Source organism: Ursus americanus, chromosome 6 (assembly GCF_024610735.1).
Source record: "Ursus americanus isolate L20-20 chromosome 6, mUrsAme1.1.p, whole genome shotgun sequence".
Classification (NCBI taxonomy): Eukaryota; Metazoa; Chordata; class Mammalia; order Carnivora; family Ursidae; genus Ursus; species Ursus americanus.
The window spans coordinates 79,617,167-79,636,557 of record NC_142132.1 but is presented as its reverse complement, the minus strand read 5'-3'; the positions used below and the strand labels follow the sequence as shown (position 1 = coordinate 79,636,557).

Here is a 19,391-nt window from a genome sequence, read left to right as displayed (position 1 = left end):
AGAGGGACACAGAGAAGCAGACTCCCCGCTGAGCAGGGACCCCCCCCCCCCCCGTCCCACCCAACCCATGACCACAGGGCTCGATCCTGCGACTCCAGGATCATGACCTGAGACGAAGGCAGACACTTCACCAACTGCGCCACCCAGGCGCCCCTCCAGAGAGCCAATTTAACCAGCATACCTCTAGACATTTTGCTATTGGTTTATAAGTAAGAGCCATCTTGATTTTTTTTTTGAACAAAATTGTGTAACTATCAAGATGTTTGTTCAAAAATACCTTTCTGATTCTCTTGTGAAGGCGAGGCAGATACTAAGATTGTTCATTCTGTTTATATTTATTGACAAAATTTAAAACAGTATTGTTAACTATTGGACAAAGGATTTTTTTTTTACAAGAAAACGAGCAACAGGATGTCGTGGTATGTGGATTATACTTCTAGAGGAGAGACAGAATATCAAAAAGTATTTCTCAAGTCCTTTGTCAATAGACAGAGTAGAAATAAACACATTTAAAAAATGATTGAATTTTGCAAAGCCAGACTGAGTCATCAATATCTTTAGACACGGACTAAGCCACACTACGTGGTAACAAATAAACAGTCTAAGAGGGAAAGCTTTACCATCCTTGAACAGAATACGGGCTTAATGAAAATCCAGTCCAGGAGTATTTATTGAGCTACGTACAGAGCCTTAAGGCACATGTTTTGTGAGGGAAGGAGTAGGGTGTAGATATGATTCTGAAGCCCTTAAGTGCCTCTTAAATTATTTAAGGCGCATTTGCACTGAACGAAGTTAGCAGGTGACTCTGGGGGATTGAATAAACAAGCGAACTTCACGCACCAGTACATCTTCAATTTGGTTTGCAAAATCACTCTCTCACCCACGTACTTCATAACTGTCATCTTTGCAACTGTGTGAACATTGGACATTTTTCTAAAGAAATAAATCCAGGTTTGTGAATGAGTTTGGATAGTTGTCAAGATCAAAGGATAGAATACATGACATTCTAAAACTTTCTTCCCAGTTTTTAATATTTGAAGGCAGAAAACTGGGCCAGACATCAGTAGCCTTGGGCAGTAAACTCTCATGTGAGCTTGGACTTGATGCTAGGTACTGAAACACAGACGTGCTTCATGCAGGGGCGTAATGTGCTTACTGGAAAAGTCGCTAACTATCTTACCAAATTATTTCCTCTGAGACTCAACTGTAAAACTTGGCCCCTTTTAATGATGCTTAAAATATATTTTGTCCATACTCTTCTCTTTGCCTTCCTCTCTCTCCCTCTTTCTTTCCTAAAGCAGCTCAGCTTCCTTGAGGTAGCATTATGTCTCTATGGCAATAAGGTGAAAATGTCTAGCTTAGTTACAACAATCCAGAGATTCAAGACCTCTGTTTCTGTTCCATTCTGTCATTTTACTTGACCATTCCAAAAATACGGCTTATAGAAAAAAATTAACATTGTAAAGGGGTCTACCTGAATGACGTAAAGAGTCCTGGCTAATTTCTAGCTGTCAGGTAAAACCTACTCTTCAGGATGGCAGAATATACGACAACACATGAAACCTATGTTCACCCAATGAGTATTTTAATCAGCTGAAAAAAATTTCAATGCCAGTTTTAGTGTCAAATACAGGAAATCTGAAGGAGTGTGTATTATATCTCTGCCTTCCCTTCCCCACCCCCCTTCTACTGATATGGGAGGTTTCCAATTCTGGAAATCCTGAAAATCCTCCGCTTGGGGACCCCCTAAGACTCTTCAGTATCGGACGCCTCACAGTCTGACCCCGCACATTCCCTGGGAGAAGCTGGTCTCCTCCTGCTTCATCAGATGTATGATCTCATTGTACATACGGTGAGGAGCATCCAAGCCCCAGATGAAATCCACATGTGCCCATTCAGGAATGTTCTTATGGTAGATGAGATTGGTCACCTCGGAGAGCAGCATCTTCACGTCCTCTGGATTGGAAAGCCAGTCCTGACCCCCAGTCCACATTGCAGTGGGGACCGTCATGTCTCTGACTTTATACCTTATGGGAGTTGGCTAGAAAAAAGGAATAATTTTTAACTGTCGGTAACATTTGGATTTCCAAACTCACGATTTATATTTCAAGTCAACAGAGTCAAAATATGACATGTGTTGTGAGGAAAGGTGCACGGGTGCCACACAGTCAAACAGGACCACATCCAGAGGGTCCGTTCAGCCCCCACTTGAAGGTACAGTCAGTTAGCCTCAGTTTCTTCATCTGGGAAATGGGGATGACACTTGTTAACATCCTACGAGGTTAAGTTGCCTTCCACCTTAAGCATGAATCTTCAATTCTTTTTCTCCTTATTAGTAAGTATTTAACACATACATTGCCTTTGGAAGATAATGTTTCTGTCCTTTTAAAGGCTGATTTCACAAATTTCATGAGGCCAGAGAGAGAGAGATTCTTGAAAGAAAGGCAAGAGATTGGAGCCCCCTGAGAAGGTCTCTGGGTCTTCACGGAGACTTTCTGGGAGAACAGAAAGGCCTTAAGGCAGTCCAAGTTCAAAACCTGGGGTAGTCAATGGCACAAGAACTCAGGTCCTTTAAACCGGGGGGGGGGGGGTTAGGGTGGGGGGTTCTGGGGCACGGTTGTAACGATTAGACCCCTGCTCCAGTCCCCCATCACCCAAAGAAAGGAATCTAGGATTCTGAACTGACAATCTGCCTTATTCAAGTAGTGCTTCTAGATCAGACCAGCTGGCTGAGCCCTGAGGTTAATCAAGCACCCAGAACTTTCCCCTGTAATGTTGAGCCCCGATTCTTCTCAGAAAATCTACCGTGGAGCCAAGGCTTTCAACCCACGAGTCCTGGTTGACTCTGTGGCTTTCTAAGAATTTAGAGTTCTACCCTGAGATTGTGATTTACAATAAGGAGTATATATTTGGTCTTCGTTCCCATTTCTGGCATAGAGGTCCTCTTTACCCTTGGAATTTACTCAGTGATGAGAGCCAATAAAATGTCTTTTGTTAAGTTAACGAGGTGACTTTAGGACTTGATTTAAGGATGGGGGCTGGTCACCAGGGGAGCCAAGCCTGTGATTAGAGGGTTGGAAATTTCAGTGTTGCCCCCAGACCTCCAGGGAGGGGAGGGGGCTGGAGATTGAGTTCAATCACCAATGGTCAATAATTGAATCAATCATGTCTATGTGATGAAGCCTTCATAAAAACCCTAAACAAGGTTGGGAAGCTTCTAGGCTGGTGAACATGTGGAGATTTGGTGAAAGCCAAGGGCTAGGAGAGAGCTGGAAGCTCCTTGCCCTTCCCCCATACCCTGCCCTCTGCACCTCTTCCTTCTGGCTGTTCCTTGTTACAGTCTTTTGGAATACATGGGCAATCTAGGAAGAGAAATGTGTCTCTGAGTTCTGTGAGCCAATCTGGCAAATTAATAGAACCCAATGAGAGGGCTGTTAGAATCTTCCAGTAGAGCCAGTGGGTCAGAAGCATAGGAAGAACCTGGGCTTGACATTGGCATGTGAACTTGAGGGCAGTCTGACTCTGATGTTCTCTCCAGGTAGTGTCAGAATTGAGTGAAATCGTTGGACACCCAGCTGGGGTCTGGAGACTTGCCTCTTGGGGGTGGGGAATCTCCCCATGCCCACACACGCATAGGAATTTGGTGATCAAAGTTACCTTTTATGGCCTAACTTAGACACGAAAGGTTGAAGCATTCTAAGGCGCCAGTCCTGTATTTTTCTCATTTTACAGGTGAACTGAATTCAGGTTAGCTCTAAAGTGCTGCGATTCTAGAATGCCTTTTCTGCATAAATGTTTTCTTTTTCTTGCCTGGGGCCTGCCCTGCGTAAGCCACTTTCTCTAGAATTTAAAACATTAGGGCTGATAAATTAAAACTATCTTAGAGCCGGAACACTTTCTCCAAAGACAGGTTTTTAGGAAACAATGAAGAAGGACTTAATAAAAAGTAGCTGATGCCCATGACTTAGACTTTGCTGGTCAGGGTGCTCCCAGCCTGTCCCATTTCTTAGGCTTTTATATCTAGGCTGATGTAGGGGAGTGGATGTTACATACGATCCACGACTCTCAGAGGTTGGCCTCTGTCTGTCAGGCTCCCTCTGGCTTTATGTTCATATGGTCAGTATTTGTTTGCATTCACGCACAAGCTAACCAATAATCTTCAGTGGGGGTTTTATGCTCAGAAAAGTACAACACACAATTCTGACTCCCCACAACTATTCATTTCATTCTAGAGTATCAGCTGTGCATTTTCTTACATAAGGTAATAACTTGTCATATTTGTCATTTGCAAATGACAGATGCATTAAAAGTGCGACCAGCAGAACTCTTAAGGATTATCTAGTGCAATAATAATAATTATTATTATTATTTTAAAATAGGATCCACACTCAGCATGGAGCCCAGTGCAGGGTTTGAACTCATGACCCTGAGATCAAGACCTGAGCTGAGATCAAGAGTTGGATGCTTAACCGACTGAGCCACCCAGGCGCCCCAGTCCAATAATTTTTAAAGATAAAGACATCAGGGTGTGCAGAATGAAAGCAGCCTATCTATGACTGGTAGGGTGGGGGCAGGTGGTAGGGTCGGGGCAGGACTCATAAGCGACCCTCACTTATCACCAAACGCTCTTCTATGTGCCATGAAGCAAACTCGCCCCTGCTATCTTCATTCCTGGTTTTATGTTTTATTTTTATCTTTTGATCCTAAAAGGATCCTTCTAGTGACCACCAGAGTCTGTACTCTTTCCTTCACCATAACTACCCCGTCTTGCTCCCTAGAAGCCCAAGCACCTTGCTCATGGCGGCAGACTCACCAGGAAAGTTCTTCTACTCCGTTATGGAAGCAGGAAGCCTCTTGGCTAAGCTGTGAATGTCTCTCTTTTCAAACGGAGTCAAGCCTGACCTTGTAATTTATTCCTGCCTTCTACAAAATACTGTCATTATAACTTCCCTCCCATTTATTTCAAAAGAATGTGCTTGATTTTCTTACCTGATTGCCTTTCTCCAGATTTTTGGTCTCACTCCCCCAGTCAAATGCCCGGAGTTCCCCAGAATTCATTGTCTAAAAGGAAACAAATTGACATGGCCTTCAAATGCGTTCCTGGGTAAGGGTGCGAGGAGGGGTGAGAGGTGCTACCGAGTCTGCAGTCGCAAGCCAATTGGAGAGTAAAAGCCGAGGCTGCTCTTCTATTCGGTATTCAGATAATCTTCGAGAAAGCAGAAGGGCAAGAGTAAGGCCCCTTCAGGGAGAAAAATGCACTGGAGACGCACTTGCCACCTTGTCCTACAACTCCAGAAAGCACATCCCCACCGCAGTCTGTGTAGGTGCTTGTCCTGCACACCCCCACAGGCTCGATGGGAGAGCGCCCCCTAGAGCCGAGCCATGTGGTGATTCCGGGAGAAGGTGACCTAAATTTCATTCAATTCTGAATTCTTCTTTCCTTTTGATTATAAAGTCTCTCTCCTGATACACACGCTCTCTCTCTCTCTCTCTCCCTCTTTCTCTCTCTCTCTCTCTCTCTCACACACACACACACAGAGCAATGACCTTAGAGGAACATTTTGACAAGGCTCTAAATCGTTAGAGAAACAGATAGGACCGATATTTATGATTTGTAAGTCTCCCTCAGTATTCTTAAAACTTTCTGCCTGAAGTAGGAGCCCTCCGTTTTGTTTTGGTTTTTTCCCGAGGTTGTGGTTGTAGTAGATGAGAATCTAAGGTTAACTATGCTCTAGCTCTCAGTCTTTAGCTCCATCCTTATTTCCACAGCGAATCGGTCACTCCAGTGTCCTCTACAATGAGCAATACTAGGCACAGTGCTTCTTTACGGGTGAAGCAACAGTTGACATCCGCACGGTCCCCAGAAACAGTTCGTGTGACTGGTGATCAGGACCCTCCCACCTGTGACTGCGGTGAAGGCTGAAGCACAAAGGACTCCTGTGAATTAGGTCCTGCCTTCGCATTTTTATTACCACTTGACCAACGTGCTGGAGGAGCCAAAAAGGAGAATGGAGACATGATCTCCAACCCCATCTGTGAGGTGGCTAGAGGCAGAGAAAGGTCTCACTTGGACCACCTGAAGTCACACTCTTAAGGTCCACCAAAGATTCCTTGGGCCAATCCTCCCCTCCATCTCCTGAAAAGATTCAGATCTAGATCAAATTCACGGTCGAAGCAGCATTGACAAGATCATATTCCCTCTTGGAATAAACGTGAAATAACGCCTGGGCTGTCCAAAGGACGTCCTCTGACTGCTCCGGACAAAACGCACAAAGACCCTTGGCGGAGACAACGGTTAGCATCCCTACCTGGCTCCAGTGCAGGATATTCTGCACAGACGTTCCAGCCAGAGTATGAGCCACGTACACGTTTGCTCGGCTCTGTAACAAAACACAAGTGGTTTGTGGGGCATGCAAAACTCACAAGACGTGCACCTTGTCAAGACCACGTCTCCAGGGTGTCAGACTGAGAAATGGGAAGATCATCAAGTTATCAGCAATTATTCACAAAACAGTAATATACACTTAGGGACACCTGGTGGCTCAGTCGTTAAGCGTCTGCCTTCGGCTCAGGTCATGATCCCAGCATTCTGGGATGGAGCTCCACATCCGGCTCCCTGCTTAGCGGGAAGCCTGCTTCTCCCTCTCTCTCTTCCCCTGCTTGTGTTCCCTCTCTCGCTGCCTCTTTCTCTGTCAAATAAATAAAATCTTTAAAAAAAAACAGTAATATACACATGCGTATAAATAAAAAATTCCACTAAGTGTATCCCTGGGCGCCTGTATTTTTCATCTGAGAAGAGCTTCTCTTTAAACATCTGACTTCTTCTTTTAAAAAACTTTACCAGAATAATTAAGGATGAGGGCTGTAGAATTGGGTCTGTATTCAAATTCTACCTCTGCCATTCAATTTTTAGGTCAGTTTGGGAGATATTTAATGCATTAAATCTCAGGACACTAGTCTGTCAAAGGAAGTTATTGATCATACCTGTCTCATTGGCTTGTTACAAGGAATCACTTAGCCTGGCACAAATAAATGCATAGCAAATGGTAGCAATTAATCGTATTATTTTTTAAAAAGGGAAAAAATCTTCAGGAGTGAAAGATGTATTCCTCCAGCTTCTGGAAGTGCTGCTGGCAGACAGTACCCCACTCTCAGGCTTCCTTGTGGGCTGCCCCAGGTGCAGAGAGCTGCCCTGCCCAGCGTCTCCCCTGGTGACATCTGTAGTAAATGACAGGTTGAGGTGGGAGTATAAAGACCAACCCTCTCACTTTAACTTGGGACAGCTTGGAAGCATCCCCCCATCTTCACATCAACCGAGAGTCCCACGGAGACTGCATCTCGGCTTGATATTTTCAATCTACCAAATCCTGCTCACTTCCTTTCCCTGGTGTCACCCCGAGGGTATCACCCCAAATCGTTGTGCACACTAATCTCTGCCTCCGAGTGTGCTTTCTGAGGAAGCCACAGTGACCCCTCCAACGACAGCTATGCCTAAGTTGAACTGAACTCTGGGATGTCCCATTAACCGAGAAACGGGAAGGACCCAAGGAGAAAAATGAGGTGCATGGTGCCTACCAGCTCTCTCTTTCAAATAATGTTACCTCACGGTAGTAAAGCTGCTCTCAGACCGCTTCCATCCATAATCTACGACGTCAATTTCTAGCGATGCCGTTATGTCAACCTTGACTCAGGCTGCGTTGAAGTATTTTCTGCATGTTAGTATGATTTGAAGAAAACGGAATAGGTCTTCCCTGGCATTAGCTCACTCTTAGGATGTGAGACTAATCACTCCTCACTTTGCTTTGGAACACTAAGAATTGACTAGGCTCCCACTTACCATGTTCATATTGTTTGTATTAAATCCTCCCATAAGTAACATGACGTTGCTACAAATCTGATCGATAATCATCTGACGGCACAGGTAAATAGCAAACTGTCTGAAGAATCTGGTCTGGTACAGGAATTCTTTTTTGCCAAACAGTCCCTGTAAAAATATGACATGGAGTTGTAGTCGTTACATCATAGCCAAAAAGAAGCGAGTCTAATTTAAAAGCGTATAGATCTTCCAAAACTTAAAATGGAGTTCATCCCCAATAAGCCCTTCATAATCTGAAACTATTGTAAGTCAAAACCCAGGAGCTGTGGCTGCTGCCCGGCATCACGGAGAGGTTTGTCTCAAATATCACTAGCCCAGGAAAAGATCAACATTCAAAATTCAAAGCATGGTTTCTACTGAATGTGTATCACTTTTGCACCATCATAAAAACGAAAGAATTGTGAAGTCGAGCTATTGTAAGTCGGGGCTGTCTGTATGTCTTAGCAAATTGGGCTGGAGGACTCTTCTACGCAGACAAGGAGTTATCTGAGGAGTCACATACCTTGATCATCATATCCGGCAGCAACAAAAATTTGGTGCAAGGGCTTTTCGCATGTTTAAGAGTGGCTATGGGTGCTAAAGCAAAATACATTTTGATTTTCTGAGCCAGTTCTGGCATGGTGGAAAAAGCAATAAAGCCTATAAGAGAAGAGATAGGTCAGTGTGGATACTGCATATCCTAGAACCCATAAGATGCCGATTGTATTTTTATCAAGTTATTTCAGTAACTATGTGTGATTATGTTTTAATTGTCCTACAAAAGTATAGGCTCCTTGAAGGGGAAAACGCCAGCAGCCAACATGCCTCCGTGTTCCCTCCAACACCTGGCATGCGCCTTCCTGCTAGTAGTTTCTCACTGCATTATTGAATTAAACCATTGAGTCTAATAGTGCAGAATTTGAGAAAACATATATATAGAGAAATAAGTATGTGCCAGACACTTTTCAGGGTACTTTCGTAGTTCCTACCTCATTGAATTCTCAGACTCTTGTGAGGTATTTTTAACAAATCTCTACAGTGAATGAAATTGAGAATTAGAGAAATTGCTTTGTTTATCAGTAACAAGCAGGTTCTGTAATGTGATGGGTGTTGGGATAGCAGGGTTTCCGCCAGTCTCCTTGATTCCTACCTTTTCTGGAATCCAAACTGTACCATGATCTAATAGACAAGTTGTCTACTGAACTGGATTCCAACTCTTATTTGTCCTAGACCAGATCTGGGATGCTCGCTAAATCATTCTGGGCCTCAGTTTCTGTACCTATGAAAGTCTATGAATTATCACCATGTAGGCACCATCCCTGTGGAGCCTTGGGGAGAAAAAAGGCTATCATTCAAAGCCAAGGCATGGTCACTGTATTTGAAATACTCTACATCTGTGCATTCCTTGGCTAGGCTGATACTTGCAGCTTGAGTGCAAGGGGGAGAGGGACAGAGGAAAACTAGTATCACGTGACTTCCTCCAGTTCCCATAGGTGAGTGAGTACTTTTCCCTCCCTGTGATTAGGCTTGCCAGCCACATGCAAAGGCAGGCTCAAGAGTGACTCATTCCTCTTGCTCTTCCAACTGTACCATCAGTAGGACTGGGCTGGAACTCTATTAAACTCGATTCCAGCTTGATTGTGACCCTCTTAGAACTCCCCTCAAATGTCAAGTTTGAGAACTCAAGCTAACTTCTCCTGGCAAACTTTTTCTTTATGCAAAGCTGGTGTAAGTTCTCCATCTAAACAGCTCCGTGGTGGACTACTAGAAGAATCCTATACTTTTTTGCCCCCTTCGTCTTCTTGAAATAGCATTTGGCCTCATCATCAGCACCTTTGTCTTAATGTCAAGCTGGACAATTTGAGCATGGAGCAAAGCAGCTCTCAGAGGCCTCTGGCCATTAGAGTAGCAGCAGGCATTAATACCCCACTTACTTTCTGTGAAGTGTGTGGTGAGATGTGGCATCCCCAGAGCCAGTTAATGTTATTGGAAAATCCAGAGAGGAAAATATGAAAGTCAGGCTCTTTTCATTCACCAGAGAGCACCAAATATAAATAAGCCCACTGAACTCCTGCCCTGAGTTCCGGGGGCGGGGGTGTGCTCACCTGTCTCCCCAGAATCCCATACCCTGGCCTTCCCCTTTTGGTTTGGCTCAGGGTGAAAGTAAAAAGCACACTCAGCCCTCCCAGGAGAGCCTTCTCCTCATGGCTCACAGCTCCCCTCCTTGCCCTGGTCTAAGCCAAACACATTTCCTACTGGCTTTGGTCCGAGAGAGAGTTAGAGACCACAGCCTCCACTCCTGTCTTCCCAGTGATGACCTGTATCCTGCAGGGCTCATGAGTTAAGGTTTCTCACAAATTCACTGAAAGCAAAAGGACAACAGCACGGAATTCCATACATTGGCCATAGAAGGGAAGGAAAAAGACTTGAATGAAATCCCCCAGCCGTCCTGTCGGTAGTGTGATGACCATGCTTACTGTTTATTAAATTGAGTGCACACTCTGGACCAGAAACTGCTCTTAGACTTGTGTCTTAGACGAAACGCCTGCCTGCACGGAGCTGATCCACATTATCCCTGAATAGTTCGAACACCTCTATCTCCCCTACGAGGGCTTTACTGTCTTCATGTCATTGGAGACCACAGGGCTTGGACAATTCACTTGAGGACATTCACCTGAGAGGTGGTGGAATCAGATGTGACCTAATCCCACATCTGTCTGTCTCCAGAACCCTTGCTCCTTCTGCTACTCTAGTCCCCGGCTTCCACAGCCCTCAGGGTCGCTGAAGAGGACAGGACAGAGCTGAGAGAAGGTCAGGTGCTGGCCACCCACCCGAGTGCCATATGCCCACACCCCTGACTGTACAAACCTGCTCTCTATGAAACCTACCCATGGTAGTGCCCTGCGAGTAGCCGACATAATAGACCTTTTCCTGGCCGGTTCTCTGCAAAATAAAGTTTATGACTGCAGGAAGGTCAAACCTAGCCATCTCATCATAACTATAAGGGGGAAAAGACAAAGTTATAGGAAAAATTATAATCAGAAACAACAGAAGCAGCCCAGGGTTTACAAACAAGCCCCCAAGTCATCAGCCCCACCAGCTTGTGACCGTGCCCCTTGCGCCCTCGGGATGGACTTGTTTCACACCTGTGACCCATGGGGGCCTCTGGGCTCTCAGACTATTTGCACTATTTGCACCTTACTGTTTTCCCCAGATAGTATCAAAGAGCGATAATCATCTTCAATGAATATTTACTGAGCACATGGGCTACCTCCTGGTGGAGGTGCCCTGCTGTACAGTTAGCAAAGCAGCACCCGGCCGTACAGATTTATTCGTATGGGAAAGGATTAAAAATGCCACAAGGCCCTTCTCTGACACAGGTTGAGATAAAGAGTGGTTTGAATGCCAATAAGTAATTTACACAAAAACATTAAAAACCGTGAGATATGTATTAGCCAAATTGATAGTCCCTAGGGCTTAATAGTTTCCCTGATATCTCTAATGTTGACTGATCTCCTCTCTTTCTGGGGGTACCAGTCCTTGTCATTACTGGGGGGGGGGGAGTTAACCCCAGGATATGCATCTACAAGGACATGGACCTACACCTTCTCTCAACTACCTGACACCAACCCCCATCTCACCCTATTAGCCAGACCCATTCTTCTATTGGGGAAACCCAATCCTCCCACTACTTCCCCCAAATTAAAACAATTGGGGGATAACTTGGTAGGATATTGATGACCCAACCAAATTAAATCATCCAAATGCTGGAAGCTATATTCTTTACCCGGTTCTCCCAAAGACATCCGTGTCCACCTCCACTTGGTATACCTGAAAGCCCAGAACTCATCCTGGTCTACAGAGAGGGTCTTGTGTTTCCGAGACCAGATGTTCCCCCTGCTGTTCCCCAGCCACACGTCAAAACCGGCGTCTGCCAGAATGAAGCCCAGGCTGTTGTTGGGCAGGTTGGTGATCCAGTTGCTGGCGTCCCCCAGCAGACCATGCTGTAGGAACACCACCGGCCTCGGACCTATGTGCAAGAGAATTTCAGCCATGAGACAAGTTCTCTACCTTCCTTGTTACCCTCTAGTGTGCAAGTGCTTTTGAGTTCAATAGACCCGTTGAAATTTTGATTTAGCTGCTTGTTAGATCGATCGTATTAGTTGGTCACTTAACCTGTCTGTGTCTTGATTTCCTCCATCAGAAAAACAGGATTTCTGTTATGATTAAGTAAAATAGTGCACAGGGAGCAGATGTGACAATGCCTGGCACAGAGAAAGAATCAGTAGAGTTCAGCTTCCATTGTCTTTCTGTAGTTCTTACTCTCACTCGGTATGTCTACGCACCACCGAGGATACTGGAAGTGCCCAGGACATAGTATAGTCTAATGATGGAGGTAATTATGGAATTATAAATGTAATTACATATTACATAATTATAAATGTGTATATAATTATATTATAAAATTATATATATATGTATGTATGTGTGTGTGTTATAGATACCATATGCAGAATGGTTTAATGATTACAAGCCCTTCATGTCAAAAAGATTCACAAGCCAGCTTGAAGGAGCTCCCACTGCTCAAATATGGGAAAATTTGAGACTCAAAATAAATAATGATAGCAAAAAATCATATCCCAGTGAATAAATTAAGAATGTGTGAGTCCAGGGGCACCTGGGGTGGTTCAGTCGCTTAAGCGTCTGACTCTTGATCTCAGCTCAGGTCATGATCTCAGGTCAAGGGTCTCAGGGACCCATGATCTCTCGTGACTCTGAGATCATGACCTGAGATGAAATGAAGAGTCAGACACTTAACCGACTGAGCTGCCCAGGTGCCCCATGTTGTATACTTTAAATACATGCTATTTTATTTGCCAATTATATATCCATAAAGCTGAGGAGAAAATAATTTTTTAATAAAGCAAATATCACCAATATTGGAACAAGCCATTATCATGGGCTTCATGATGTGACACGCTGAGGACACAACTTCACTTCCGTGGTATTCGGGCCAAAACGTATGGCCGGAATCATACCATGAAGAAACATCAGACAAACCAAATTGAAGAGCATTCTATAAAATAACTGCCCCCAAACTCTTTAAAAATGTCAAAGTCAAAAGAGACAAAACTTGAGAAACTGTTTCAGTTCATGGAGACAAAAAGTCATGAAGACTCAATGAGGCATATGACCGCGGATGAGACTACTGACCAGGGAGAAAAGCACGCACAAAGGACTTCAGTATAACTGGAAACATTTTCATACGGGCTCTGCAGTAGGTACTACTACCAGTCAGAGTTAATTTCCTACTCTTGATAAAGGTATTGTGATGATAAAAGACAACATTCCTCCTTCTTTTTAGGGAAGGGAGTCAGGATGTGACCCAGCCTACCGGGAGATTTTCTCCTTGAAGAGGCCGGCAGGAACTGCAGGAACGTCACTGGCCACTAGAGGGGAGTATTTTGCACCAACTGTACCAAAAGGGCAGATGGGTGGGTTCCTTGAACTCCAAACTCTGGGGCGAGGAGTGAACAGTGTAAGTAAACAGGATGTGCGAACAGAAACTCCAACCATGAATAGGGGTGCAGGTGACCCGTCAGCTCAGGCACCGCCACAGTCACTCGATTGCTTGGAAGAGCCGTGCCTTGCTTACATCCTAGGATTTGCAGGCCTCACTGAAAATTCTCTCTGCAGCTCCAAGCTCTGTTTAGTTGTATAAAATTCATTCATTCATTCCACATATATTTATTGGCATCTACCATGTGCGTGGCATTCTTTTAGGCACTGGCTGTATAGCCTTCAACAAAATAAAGTCCCAGCTCCCAGTGAGTTTACATTCTGGTTGTGGGAGACAGATAATAAGCCAGCAAATTGTTTATCCTACCAGGTGGTAAGTGCTGTAGGGAAAGTAAGCAGGAGAAGGGGCCAGACCCTACTAGGAGGCAAGGGGCTGCTTCAAATGCACTGAGGTGGGAGCGTGTTGGACATACAGAAGGCACAGCTGTGCAGCTGGTATTAAAAAAAAAAAAGCTGGCTTTCAAAAAGCTGCACATGTGGAAATTAGAATAAACCAGAACCCTGAAGCTTGTTTATGCCAAAGACAAAAGCATTCGCCCGGCAGTCTCTGGTCCTAGTTAAGAATCTGGGCTCAAGTGGCAGACAGGTCTTGATTTGGGCGCGGGTTTTGCAATATTCTAGCAAGTGCTATTATAGACTTTCTGGACAAGTTACTTAACCTCTGTGCGTGGCAGTTTCTTCAGATTATTGTGAAAGTTAAATGAGACTAATGCAAATAAAGCACGTGACATCCTAGCTGGCGTTGAGAAAGAACACAGTATGAAATTGTATTATCTGTACTCATGACAAATACTGTAGTTGCTGCTATGAACGTAGAGCTAGAGTATGCAAAGGAACAGAGCACACGTTAATTGGTAATGAATGTGAATATTTTTTAAAAGCCAGCGATAGCTGAAAATCCCATATACAAAAAATGGGATTATAGGAATTGAAGAAATGTATCAGAAAATTAAAAATGTACATCTATTTCCTAATTCTTAAAAAACTTCAGTGAAAAGCTGGGCGACATCTCAAATACTTAGAGTGCTATTTGGATGGGGAATACAGAGTACGCAGGGGTGGGCGCCAGGTGCCATATTGGAGTTTGCATTCTTTATAAGCAGAGGTTGGTATGGTCCACTCAAGAGACCATCACTGGATACTGTAAAATATCTATATAAGAGGGGTTTGGGGAATGAGTTAAGTGCTAGAGGGGGTCAAGAAATGTACCTTTCTTGAAGGTCTTTTTTTTTTTTTTTAAAGCAAACACTATGTTTCTTTGAGGTCATTGGGGATATTTGGGGTAAATGGGGTGGTGGTGATGGGGAGGATGGGGGCGGTGAAGCTATCTTTTGGCCCAGACAATGGGCCCCAGTCTACAACAAGAACTCAGACTCCCCTCTACACACTCAAACCACAAGGAAATCATTATTATAGAAAAGGCTGCCATGTTGGGGTGGCATGGGGTGAGCCATACCTGTCTTCTTAAGTTGTCCTAGGCCTTGAGGAATTCTGTTAATGGAAAGGATGTACCCATCTTCTGTCACAACTTCATACTCCTCACAAGGATAGCCTTGATGTTGGATGATTTCACTCTAAGGAAAAAGCAGTGTCTTTTGAGTTCAGTTCTGTATGGCTATGCTCTCAATGATCCAAAAGTAATGAGAAGATTCCTTGACTCTGAAAGACATAGAAAGGAGTCCCTTGTTTTCCCTAGTTACTCATGTTATCTTAGAAAAACTAGCAAGCCCTCCCTAGTTCTCATTTTCTTTGCCTTTCATGTAGAGACTGGACTAGAACAATGGTTCTTGAAGTGTGGGCCCTGGACCAAGAGGGTCAGCATCACTTGGGCCCTTGATAGAGATACAAATGGTCAGTTTCCACCCAAACTGAATGAACTGGGATTTGTTTTTAACAAGCTCCTTTGGAAATTCTGATTCACTCTAATGTTTAAGAACGACTAGACTAGAAGACTGATTCCAAAGCCTGGGTCCAGGGCAGAATTACCTGGGGCACTTAAACATACAGATTCCAGGGCTCACTTCAGGTTAGGGACCAGGTAATTGTCAGGCAGCCAATGAGGCATTCTTCCCAGAACAGCTTACGAGAACCCTTAGGCCATGCGTTCCCTATGGTTTTTTCAGCTCTAAGAACCACAAACTCAAGAGCAGGCGCTCTTAATGTTTTTAGGTCAGGGATCCCTCAGGGAATTTGAGGAGAACTATAAAAATGAATATGCACATGGACCCACAGGCACTTTTTTGTATCAATTTTCAGGGGTTCCTGATTCCTGGTTGCCTATATATGGGCCCCTGTGTAAGGACCCCTACGCTATACAGTCATTACATGTAGAAACTCTTTGTCAAATATGAAGCTTCAGAACTCTCCTCAGTAGCCTCCCTACTCCCACCCACCGTCATCACCCAGAGGAGGGAATCATTTCTCTCAGCTTTAACAGGACTGAGAGAGGAGAAAGCCTGGTGTGAAATGCGCAGTGTCGTGCATGGGGGAAAGGGGCATACTAGTTAAGAGAAAGGCCCTGAGGTCTCCCTTGCTTGAGTTTTAATCCTGCTTCTAACACAAACTAGCTGTGTGATCTTGGGAAAATTAGTTAACCTGTCTCCGTTCCTCAATTTATTCATCTGGAAATCAGGCATACCAATGGCCTTAGCTCTGGGGGGTCTGGCAAGACATGTGAAGAGATAATGCACATATAATGTTCACTAGGTTACCTGGCACGTAGTAGGCCTTCAACGAGCATTAGTGACTACTATAATGAGAAATCACCCCCATCTTCTCAAGTAGCTTCTATTCATTTGGAGACTTCAGCTGAAGAGATCTTTGTTCAGAAAAACTTTCTTGAATTCCCTGGATCAGGTCCCCCTCTTCTACGTTTTCTTCTTCGATTTCACTGCTCTTGTAATTAGTAACTGAGGGTCTATTTTCCCTGCTGGACCGTAAGCTCCATGAACTCCAGTCTTTTGGCATTCTTAGATCTCTCTGAAACCTCAGTGACTAGACCAGCATTAAAGGCCTGCTAGGTGCTCAGTTAACACTGGCTAGAAAAACACAAGCAAGAAGCCAGTTGGATACCAAAATATAGGCTTGATTATATCCGTATACGTCAGTCTACAGAATCAAGCCCGTTCAGGCTCTGAACCACTCGTACTCTATTTCACTGAATGTATACCAGTAATTATATGGACTTCCTATTTTACTTTGCTTCTGCATGCATAAACACTCAATGGCAGAGTCTGATTCAATGGGCTTGGGTATTAGGGTTCCTGAAGCCCCAGCAGCAACCAGTGCTGGACACACCCAGTGGGTGAGGCCCAGGGAGACCGGCTCTGCTCAAGACATTGCCTCCGTGCAGTAACACAGAGGAATGTGTGTGGGCTCTTCCCAGGGCCAGCCTGCTGGCGGGAGCCTCTCCTCACCTGGGAGGGTTAATTGCACGTTGGTTTCAGTTATGAGCTTTGTGTCCAGGCAGGCCCAGATCTGAATTGCGGCTCTGCTACCTGTCAGTGGTGTGGCCCAACCCAAGTTGCTTATAGCCCCTGATTCTGAAAATGGGGATGATCCCGTCTCCTGATTGGGCCGTACCTGGGCAGCTTGCAGTCACCATGTCTGCCATGGGGTAAGCATAACTATATGGTGGGCATTCCTAAAGTCAATGCAGAACTTGAAAGTAAGCCCAGCACTCTGGGATGCCTAAAAAGGTGTCACATCATTCATGAGTCACGTACACGAGGCCCTCTCTAGAGGTCACCAAGACCCCCTTTTTGCCAATCTACTGAGGTCCCAGTCCAAAAGAGGGTACAAAGAACAGATGCTACTAGAAGCTGGCATCCTGATAGTAAGAAGGGGGGACTGAGACCTTTCTAACATGGAAGCAAGTACAAAAGGAATAAAAATCACAGAGGAAGTGGAATTGCCAAGGGTCTGGGTGCTGCTCAAGATGCGGAGATGATTTCTCTGCACGTAGGATGGACCGAAGAATCCATGAAAAAGTTACCTTGTGCTTGGGGCCCAGGGATTAAGTCATTCACCCGAGTTTACCTAACTTCTTCAGGGAGGACGAAGGTGGACACATACCCAGGTTAGCATTCTCCCCAGTACAGCATGCTCATTTATGACTCTGCTCTGCCAGCAAAAGCCACCACCACATAGAAATATAATATATAATATACGATGCAGATAATACACAGATGCACAAGTTAGCGCGTGAACCACTTCACTTGCCCCAAACACAGAAAAATCCCAACTTACAATATTCATGAATGCTTCTGGGTCCACGGCTTTCGTTGGCATACATCCTGAATTCACATTTCTCTGGAACAAATACGCCACCAGAATCAGAAGCCACATCTCCGTTCTGTGTGAGACAATCCACACTCTTGACAAGATTTTTGGCATGATTCAACATCTGCATTTAATTTTTTTTTCCTGGCAGTATCACAGCTAATCCTAATGTCAGAAGGAGCTACAGCTTTAAAAAGCTGTTTCCTATATGTTCCATCCAGGGTTCCTCCCCCAAATTCGGAAGCAAATTCAACAAGCTTGGTTGACAGGAAGGAAAGAGCTGGAAGCAGAATGGAAACATGGCCCAGGATGTCCCAATGCCACCAGGCCCCTCCCACTCCTCCCAGAACACAGAGCCACCAACCCTCAACTTCTAGGTATATAGAACTTTCTTTGATGCCACCTGGAGTTATGGGCATATGATACAGCCCAGAAAACCCCTGTTCTTCAACATCAGGAAATAGGAACCACAGGGAAGATCCTTCTTCTTTTTTCCCTAGTTTTTGTCTTTCTTTGGAGGGTGGAAAGATACCGAGTCTGCAGAACACATTGCAAGCTTTGATAGCCACATTCCAAGGCTTCAGTGATCAGTACTTTTTTTTTTTTTAAGATTTTGTTTATTTATTTGACAGAAAGAGAGAGGGGGCACAAGCAGGGGCAGAGGCAGAGGGAGAAGCAGGCTCCCCGCTGAGCAGGGAGCCCGAAGTGGGACTCGATCCCAGGACCCTGGGATCATGACCTGAGCCAAGGGCAGACGCTTAACCAACTGAGCCACCCAGGCATCCCCTGATCAGTCCTTTTATTGCAGGTCAAGGTACTGATAAGTAGTTTGATATAACATGTCAAGAAATGATAGGACATTTTCTCTTTTTAGCAATGGGTGAGATCATTGTTTGGAAGAAAAGGAAACTTCCACATTTAGGCCATTTCTCTGTGGCTCAACTAAACAGACACGTGCAAAAAGTTTTGTTTTGGGTTATAATCACCCCCTAATGCCAAGAGATTAATGAGACCAATCCCTGGCAATTAACTCATCTTCAATAACTGAAGTGAGTTGCAGCCTAGTTATTTTCACGAACGAAATGTCCCAGTTTGATACACTGTGTGGCCATGTGAGCCCTTCCTTACCCTCCTATTTTTTAAGCAGGCCAGGGACATAGATTCATTGTCATTTTAAGTAAAGCGTGTGTTAGAGTGTAAGGGAAAAAAAAAGACTATTATTTGAAGTACTCTATTTCTTGGCTTGCACATCGGGTCTTCAGACCTGAGCTAACAGCAGCCACACTAACTCAGAGACGTCTGGAATGTGGTTGGTGAGGGAGCAAAGCTGGAACAGGACTGCTGGGTCTGTGCAAAGGACCGCCCACGCTCTCGGCCACACCCGGGCTGGGCTGGCCGCAGAGGCTGATGAGGTAAGCCTGAGGCTCTTATCCGGACGATCTCAACATTCCCCCCACGCTGATCTGATGCTTGCTAAGGAGGGGCCGTCTGACCTGGTTCAGAAGAGCACGGACGTCACTCTAGCACTGAGAGCCTCATGTCCTCAGTACCCACTGAGCTCGCTCCGACATCCCGCAAAGTGAGATTTTTGAAAGGAACTTTGGCTCCCACCACTGACATTGTAGGATTTTTAAACGTCAGATAGCTAGAAAAAAACAGAAAATCACATTCGGCT

General features: G+C 44.8%; 1 protein-coding gene across 1 annotated transcript; it reads right to left on the bottom strand.

The window, feature by feature from the left end:
- Positions 1-1,771: 1,771 nt before the first annotated feature.
- On the bottom strand, positions 1,772-17,845 carry LIPM (lipase family member M). The gene is given in 10 exon segments (XM_087862499.1): positions 1,772-2,041; positions 4,990-5,061; positions 6,309-6,380; positions 7,838-7,984; positions 8,379-8,515; positions 10,744-10,853; positions 11,643-11,682; positions 11,685-11,885; positions 14,892-15,009; positions 17,684-17,845. Coding segments are annotated over 10 exon segments (1,314 nt in total). The 5' UTR covers positions 17,831-17,845.
- Between the last annotated feature and the right edge of the window lie 1,546 nt (positions 17,846-19,391).